This window comes from Capsicum annuum, chromosome 3 (genome assembly GCF_002878395.1).
Source record: "Capsicum annuum cultivar UCD-10X-F1 chromosome 3, UCD10Xv1.1, whole genome shotgun sequence".
NCBI lineage: Eukaryota > Viridiplantae > Streptophyta > Magnoliopsida > Solanales > Solanaceae > Capsicum > Capsicum annuum.
This window is the reverse complement of record NC_061113.1, coordinates 222,334,878-222,344,084: the sequence shown is the minus strand read 5'-3', so window position 1 is coordinate 222,344,084 and position 9,207 is coordinate 222,334,878. Positions and strand designations below refer to the sequence as shown.

General features: G+C 32.7%; 1 protein-coding gene across 1 annotated transcript in view; it reads left to right on the top strand.

The window, feature by feature from the left end:
* The first annotated feature begins 3,572 nt into the window (after positions 1-3,572).
* Positions 3,573-9,207, top strand: part of LOC107863197 (probable NADH dehydrogenase [ubiquinone] 1 alpha subcomplex subunit 5, mitochondrial) — a 12,489-nt gene continuing 6,854 nt past the window's right edge. The window contains exon 1 of the mRNA XM_016709015.2: positions 3,573-4,098. Within this exon, the coding sequence (XP_016564501.1) occupies positions 3,780-4,098 (319 nt within the window). The 5' untranslated portion in view covers positions 3,573-3,779. The remainder of the gene's footprint in view (positions 4,099-9,207) is intronic.

Genomic DNA, 9,207 nt, shown 5'->3' with positions numbered 1-9,207 from the left:
TACTGTAAATACATATGCAGATCTGTATGCCTATGTATTTGTATATTTTTAAATATGTATATATGATATGGAAAATATAAAATAGAATCCAAAAGAAAATGACAAAGAAAAAACATAAAAAAAAGTAGAAAAAAAAAACACAAAATTTAGAGATAGAAGAGTAAAAAAATAAAAAAATAGAAAAAGAAAAACGTGAAAAAGTAAAATTCAGAAAAAAAGAAGTGAAAAAGGAAAAAAAGAAGAAAGAGAAATATAAGCTAAAAAGAGAAGTGTAAAAATAAAAGCGGAAAAAAATAAAATAAAAATAGAAAAAGAAGAAGAAGAAAATGAAATTAAGAAAAGAAAAAGAAAAAATATGAGAAAGAAAAAAAAAGAAAATGAAAAAGGAAAAAATAAAGAATTTTTTTTTAAAGAAGAGAAATAGAAGAGAGAAAATAAAGTGGAAAGAAAAAGATCGAAATAAAAAAATAAAATGAAAAAAAGGATGAAAAAAACTAATAAAAAAAAGTTAGAGATAAAAGAGAGTGAAAGAGAAGAAAAAATAGTAATGATGTTTTATTTTAAATTTTCAAAGATCATAAAAATAATAATCTTTAGACTTGAGTTGATTTTGAAAAGCATCTACTAGTTTAAATAGGAGTAATTTATGAAAAAAGAATCTACTGCTTTAAATAAGAATAATTTATGAAAAAAGAATTTACTCGTTAAATATACGGGATAATTATCCCTCACTTAGCTCAACTGATTTGAGTAAAAGAAGAAATTATAATTTTATTTGTATATATATTTATACTAGAGGAGCATGGCTCGTGTCAGCACGGGCTCAACATTAAGATATTTATTTGTCTTTTCAATCTTGATATATTTAAATAATTTTTTTAATAAAAGGATTGCATATGTTTTCTTGGATTCATCCGGAATCTAGCATGAGTTCAATATATGTTATTTTAATATGTATTTAGATAATTTAAGTTGTTAACTATTGTAATTTGTAATATCTTTTTTATGTAATTTTCAAATTAATATACGTTACTTTTCTTGTCCAATTTTTTTGGAATTGACAGTCAATTATATTTTAAAAATAATTTAAGTTTTTAATTATTGTGATTTATAATACTTTTCTTCTATTCCAATTTCAGTAACACCAATATAATTTCAAGAGTCAACCAAATATTTTATATCTTTTAAATTTTTTAAGTTGTTAATTATTGTGATTTCTAGTAATTTTCATGTAATTTTTTTGAAATATATAACAGATTAAATTGTTTTTAGATATTTTAAGTTGTTAACTATTATAATTTATAATACTTTTTATGTAATTTTTGAATAATATATGCTACTCTCCTTGTACAGAATTTTGTGTCGATGGTAGTCAATTATATTTTTTAAAATAATTTAAATTTTTGATATTGTGATTTATAATATTTTTTCTATTTCAACTTATGTGACACAATGCTTAAATGACCATAATAATTAATTAGGGGTGATATAGTAAAATCACGATTGAAACAACGAAGCATAGATATCTTAAATGACTTACAACAACTAATTAGAAGTGACATAGCGAAATTACTATAAAAATTACTTGTGAAAAATTTAAGTGGACCTCATATAAGACGTCGAGTTAATTTATTATTTTTATATCTATTTTTTTTTATTAAATATTATTAATTTTTTAATATATAAATGACTTATAATAATTAATTATGGGTGATATTTAGTAAACTATGGTTGAAGCAACTGAAGCAGACATGTCATAAACATTTATTTTACTTTTTTTAATTTAATATTATTAATTTTTAATATATAGATCATTTATAATAATTAATTAAGAGTGATATAATAAAATCACGATTGAAGCAACTTAATCAGACATGTCATAAATATTTATTTTATATTTTTTAATTAAATATTATTTATTTTTTAATACATAAAATAACATATAATAATTAATTATAGGTGACATAGTAAAATCATGGATTCAATATTATTAATTTTTCAATACATAAGTGACTTCTAATATTTAATTACGGGTGATGCATTAAAATCACGACTGAAGCAGCTGAAGTGACTTCTAATAATTTGTTAATTATTGTTATTTAAAGTACTTTTTATTTCATTTTCAAATAATATATGTTGTTTTATATCTTCTTCTGTCCCGTCCCAATTTATGTGGCACTAATATAATTTTGATAGTCAAACAAATATTTTATATTGACATATCATTTTATTATTCTTAATTTTCTAATGTATAAATGACTTATAATAAAAGGTGATATAGTAAAAATCATCGTTCGAAAGACAACAATTTAATTTAAAACATCAAGAGTTAATTTCACATTTTATGACTATTTTATTTTTTATTAAATATTATTTATTTTCTTAATACCTAGATGACTCATAATAGTTAATTAAGAACGATTGGTTATGTTATTACTATGAAAATTAATATAATTTTATCATATCCAATAGTAATCATCGATAACTCACCGGAGTAGTATATTAATCAAATACGGGATGCTATATTTTGCATATGCAAAATAAGATATTATTAAACATTATTGGATAGTGCATTATATTTATCTTTCACAATAATAAACTTTTACTATATATTTTTTTTATTTCTTTTTAACTTGATACATATTGACCCAACACAAATTCTAAGAGAATATTCATTAGAAATTTATTTTATTAAATTAAATTTATTAATTTTATACTTTAAAAATTTTAAGTTAAGTTTAAATATTAGTATTTTTATATAAGTAAAAAATAATTTTAAAATTTAAATTAACTAAAATAAATAAATAAAAGATTATTTTTCTATATAAAAGTCAGTTAAAATAATAAAATTTATTTACTTTAAATATTTAGTTGCAATTAATTAAGATAATTTTTATTTTGTCATGATTTATGTTAAACTGATAAAATTTTGAGAGTTGAATAAAACTTTTAGTTATTTTTAAAAAAGTATAATAAAACTTTTAGTTATTTTTAAAAAAGTATTTTAACTTGTTAATTATTGTAATTTATAATATTTTTTACGTAATTATCGAATAATATATTTACTCCTTATGTCCCAATTTATGTGGCTTCGATACAATTTTGAGAGTCAATTAAAATTTTTATATATCTTTTAAATAATTTAAGTTGCTTTTTCTTTTGTCTCAATTTATGTGGCATTGCTAAAATAATGAGAGAATAAAATTTCTATATGTCTTTTAAATATTTTAAGTTATTAATTATTGTAATTTGTGGTAACAATTAGTTTTGAACATGATAGATAATTAAATAAATTAAAAAAAATTACTTTCAATATGTAGTTATAGTTAATTAATATAAATTAATAGAATATATTAAATGTTTAAACCATTATGATGAAACAATAAAATTATTATATATTGGGACATGATATGTAATTAAGTGGAAGTAGTTGAATTTTTTGGTAATTACATGAGGTGGTCTTATTGAGACATAATATATAATTAAGTGAAAGTAATTAGATTTTTTGATAATTAGTCGAAAACTGCCTCTTCTGTATAATAGAAAAGAAATCACAAATTTGACCTAAAATACAAAATAAAACTTGCTATTATTATAATTATGAAACAATTGCTGCTATGTTACTTACGAAATTTTGCCAAAATAGCAAACCTAATCCAAATAGCTCAGATCAGTGACAAACAGGCCCAAATTTTCACTCGTCATCAGCTAGACTTTGAGCATATTTCCCTTGTTCAAAGCTCCAAGTGAGTGAGTCGAAGAGCAAGCGAGTCGGAAAAATGTTTCTACGAAGAATAGCGAGACCATTGATGATGATGGCGAAAGTGAAAGAGACAACGGGGATCGTGGGTCTTGATGTAGTGCCAAATGCCAGAGAAGTTCTCATTAATCTTTATACGAAAACCCTAGAGGAGATCAAGGCTGTCCCGGAGGATGAAGGATATCGCAAAGCTGTGGAGAGCTTCACGCGCCACCGTCTGAGTGTGTGTCAGGAGGAAGAAGATTCTGAAATGATCGAGAAGCGGCTTTGTTGTGGTCAGGTTGAAGAGTTAATTGAGGAAGCTCGGGATGAGCTTAAGCTCATTGGCCATATGAACGGTCCGTACACTAACAAACTTTTGTCTTCCCTTTTTTCTGAATTCGTACGCAGTTGTTGAATACGGGGAAAATTTTTCCTCTTTTTTCCGCTTTTGGTTATACTGAGTGAAATGATTGATGAGACAATAGTAGATCTATGTTTTGATTTGCCTGTTTGGTACTATGATTACGGGGATTGTACTTGGTGAGAAATGTAGGATAGTGAGATGTACTGTTGTGGTGACAACCTCGATTGACAATCTTTCAAGATTAATAATGTTAGCATAAATCATATCCAATTGTGCACTAACAAGAGGTCCAAATTTGCTTCATTTGATGCAATGTTCACTTTGTCAAAAATATATAATCTTGGTCTTCCTTTCCACCTCTAAAAAGTTATAGTAGATAATTTTGTGAAATTGTGCAATAAAATTGTCTTCTTATCCGTGTATTTCTCCTACAATCTCCTTACAAGATGAATAACTTTTGTAGTTGATTGTGCCGCCATGAATCTGAATTGGTTCTCGAAGATAGAACACCCCTCCTCATTCCCATCGCGACCATCCTCTCCCAGACTTTCATAATATGACTTAGTAGCTTGATACCCCTATATTTGTTGCAATGCTGAATATCAACATTGTTCTTTTATGACAGAACAATTATACTCCACCTCCATTCTTCTGGCATTTTGGTTGTTTGAGACATTAACATTAAACAACCCAGTCAACCACTCTATACTTGTCTTGCATGTATAGTTCCAGAAATCCACCGAGATCTCATCTGGCCAATCACTCTTCTTCTCATTTTACAAATAGCCCTCCCTACCTCCGTACCTTTTTTGCACCTTTAATACCCAAAATCTCCGAGACTTTTGGAACGTTCTAACCCTCAACATGATGTCCCTATCCCCTCATTCATTTTAGAGCTTATGGAAATACGCTTTCCATCTTCATGTAATTTGGGTCTCTTCTACCAACACTTCGCAATTCTTGTACTTGGTGCACTTCACTTGGTCCAGGTCACGGGCCTTCCCCTCCCTCGACTTGGCAAGCCTATACAACTTTCTGTCCCCGCCTTTGCACTCAAGCTCTTTGTACAAGTGCTCAAAAGTTGTTGTTTTAGACGTCGTGACCGCTAGCTTTGCTTCCTTCTTTGTTATCTTATGTCTCCCTCTATTTCTCATCCTGTGCTCCTTGTCTAGCAACCTTCTTGAGCGTAAAATTGTCATCTGAGGGTACTTTTGGTTGTTCGAGCTTCTTTTATGTAATATAAATTGCAGTGGATATGCAATTTTTTTATCATAGTTACATTATGTAAAGATTAGCCTGATTCAAGCTGGATATTTATTGAAGGATTTGCATTTGAAGCATCCAAGGATGTGATGGGTCAAATATCTTACATCTTATCATACAAAAGTTAGATTTTTATTGTCACTCTCAGTATGCATTATGAAACTCTCAAGCTCCTATTTTTTTTTTAAATGGTTGTTTTTAGCACTGCATGTTCATTGCCTACAAGTAGTGAATCTTACTAGTTTTGGTTTCGCAACAGTGTGCCTTTAGTAAATTTTCTACCAAAATTTTTGTTTCCTCACGTTTGTTGACATTGTCTTTTGAGCTATAAATAAGTTTGCTAAGCCATTTGCACTCAACTTCCTTTTTTGAATCAAGTTTTAGGTATCCGTTGTGTGATAGGTTTGGATAATGTTATATAAACCTTAAGGATGTCATACTTTTATGGCCTATAATACATGACCATCGCCTCTTCTAACCCAAAATATCCTCTAACACATGACCATTGCCTCTTCTAATATAAAATATCTCATTGATACGGTGATATCCCCCCCCTCTCTCCCTCTCTCCCGCAACCGATTATAATATTTGTCTCCAGTCTTTGTTGTTGGCGGAATTCTTTTAAGCTGATAGATCTATTGCATAGAAACACATATTGCTATGCGATATATATAAATCTTCCTAAAATTGATATACTAACTTTGAGATATTTTAACATGTGATCATATTCGTCCAAGTCTTTGCCATTATTATCAGTACTACTAATGAGTTATGTTTAGGGTGGATTCAAAGGGGTAGGTAGGGGTTCCGGGAACCCTGACTTTCGTATGGATCTTGTATTTATATTGAGATATCTGGTAAATATATAAGAATTATAAGTTGGGAAGTGTGTCATTGGTCTAGTGGCAGAAAAGGAGTCTACTAAAGCTTTGTTGACCTCTTGGTTCTGTGTTCAATCCCCCTTGGTCACTTTGTTGGATTTTTATTTTGCCTAAGGAACTCACAAACTTTAAATTCTAGATACGCCTCTGGTTATGTTGTGCAGATTCTCCAAATATGCTGCCTCTGGCACAAATGCAATAGCATTTTTGGAGAATCTAAGCTACAACAACAATAACAAACCCAGTATATTCCCACATAGTGGGGTCTGGGGAGGGTAAAATGTACGCAGTCCATATCACTACATTCGAAGAAGTAGAGAGACTGTTTTCGATAGACCTCCGGCTCAAGACAAAGAACCGTAGACAAACATCGCAAGCATACAACATGATAAAAATAACAGAGATACAACAACCACACAAATAAAGTACATTAACCAACAGAGGACACCCCCCTCCCCCAACCCCAGCATTATCAACCAAGCTACACCAAACTCTCCTAACTACAGCCTATGACTTGACCACACCCCTTAGCCCTCTATCCTAATACTCTTCCTCCAAACCATCCTATCGAGGGTCATGTCCTCAGTGAGCCGTAACTTTTTCATGTCACGTCTAATCACTTCTCCCCATTATTTCTTCAGTCTACCCCTACCCCGCTAGCCAAAGGTCTATCGGAAACAGCCTCTCCACTTCTTCGGAGGTAGCGGTATGGACTGCGTACATCTTACCCTCCCCAGACTCCACTTTGTGGGAACACACTAGGTTTGTTGTTGTTGTACCCTTATCCCGCTTGAAACCATCCAAGGCCAACCTCTCACACCTACGAACTGGGGCATCCGTGCCCCTTCTCATCACATGACCGAACCATCTCAACCTCACTTCCCGTATCTTATCCTCCACCGACGCCATTCCCACCTTGTCCTGAATAATCTCATTCCTAACTCTGTCAGCCCTCATGAATAGGGGTGTGCATCGGTTGGTTCGGTTCGGTTTTATATATAATCAGTTAGATTTATCGATTTTCGATTTTTAAATATGCTAAACCAATAACCAAACCAATATGATATTTTTTATCGGTTTTCGATTTATCGATTTTTAGTCCTTAACGGTTCGATTTTCGGTATAACCTATAAGAAAATAGTCATAAAATAGAAATAGTAGTAACTAACATGAAAAAAAAAAAACGAATCTTAGTTACAACAAAAAATCCTACATAATGTGTTTTAATTTACAAGAATCTTCAAATTTGAACTAAATGTTGTTAGGAGAAACTAAGAGTTTGTATAATTGAAATAATAGGTTTGTTAATTGATAGAAATTAAAGAGAAATATATAATAAGTCATACATACATACATATATATATATATATATATATATATATATATATATTATTGGGTTATCGGTTTTACCCAATAACCCAATAATTTTTTTTATAAAACCATTAACAAACCGTTTACCCAATAACCCAATAACAATGAACCAATAACATTTTTATCGGTTCGGTTTTTGCACACCCCTACTCGTGAATCCACACATCCAACACAACATCCTCATTTCCATCACCTTTAACTTCTGGATGTGAGAATTCTTAACAGGCCAACACTGCTCCATACAACATGGCCGGCGGGACTGCAACTTTGTAGAATTTGCCTTTAAGCTTGGGAGGCACCTTCTTATCGCATAAAATTCCCGAGGCGAGCCGTCATTTTAACCAACCTGCCCCAATATGATGAGAGACATCCTCATCAATCTGATCATTCCCTCAGACCCAAGGTACTTAAAACTATCCCTCTTACAAACCACCTGAGACTCTAACTTTACTACCACTCTGTCCTCTTGCCTCGAGTCACTAAACTTGCACTCCAGGTACTCCGTCTTGGTCCTACTCAACCTGAATCCTTTTGCATCCAGGGTTTGTCTCCAAACCTCCAACTTATCATTAACACCTCGACGTGACTCACCAATCAAAACTACATCATCCGCAAAAAACATACACTAAGGCACCTCACATTGAATACTCCGTGTCAACACATCCATCACCAAGACGAATAAAAATGGACTAAGAATTGATCCCTGGTGCAACCCTGTCAAGGCCGGAAAATGCTTAGAATCCCCTCCTTACCCGAGTCTTCGCCCCCTCGTAGAATCTGAGGAACATAGCTGATAACAACCCCCACCCCCCCCCCCCCAACACACATCTAGAGCAGCTACATTGGTCTTTCTCCATGGGGTTGACCTATAATTTTTCTTTTTTGTTTTCTTGGTTTTTGATAAATAAGGTTGAACCCATACTATCTCCAAGTTGCTTTTGTCTCAAAAAAAAAAGGCTGAACCCATATTATTGCTACATCCCAATTAAAATTTGCTCTAAATAAGTAAACTACATCGTTTACTCACTCCATTCTTCGACTTGTAGCCACTATCTCCTACTTTTATTATTCTTACTGTCTGAAAAGGGTCTTTAGAGTATTATTCACTCTCAGCTTTATCAAATATTGATAATGAACAAGTAGATATATTTTTGTGAAATATGTTGTTTCTAATTCTGGACTTTTGTCACAGATTTGAAGCTTTCCCTGCTCTCTCTCTCCCTACCCTCTCTCCCAACGGCTCTCTCCCCCTCTCTCTCCCTACCCTCTCTCCACCCCCAGCTTACCGGCCCCCGGTCCCCGGCGCCGTCGCTGACCTTCGGCGCCGACCCGATCCGGCCGCCGGCTCCGACCTAAGGTCGCCGGCGCTGACCAGACCGCCGGCTACGACCTCCGGTCGCCGGCTCTCCCTCTCTCTCTCTCTCTCCCTACCCCCTCTCCATCCCAAGCGCACCGGCCCCGGTCCCCGGCGCCGTCGCTGAACGTCTTAGCCGACCAGATCCGACCGCCGGCTCCGACCTCCGGTCCCCGGCGCTGACCTGACCTGACCCCCGGTCGTCGCTCCCCGGCGTTGACCCGACCCCCCC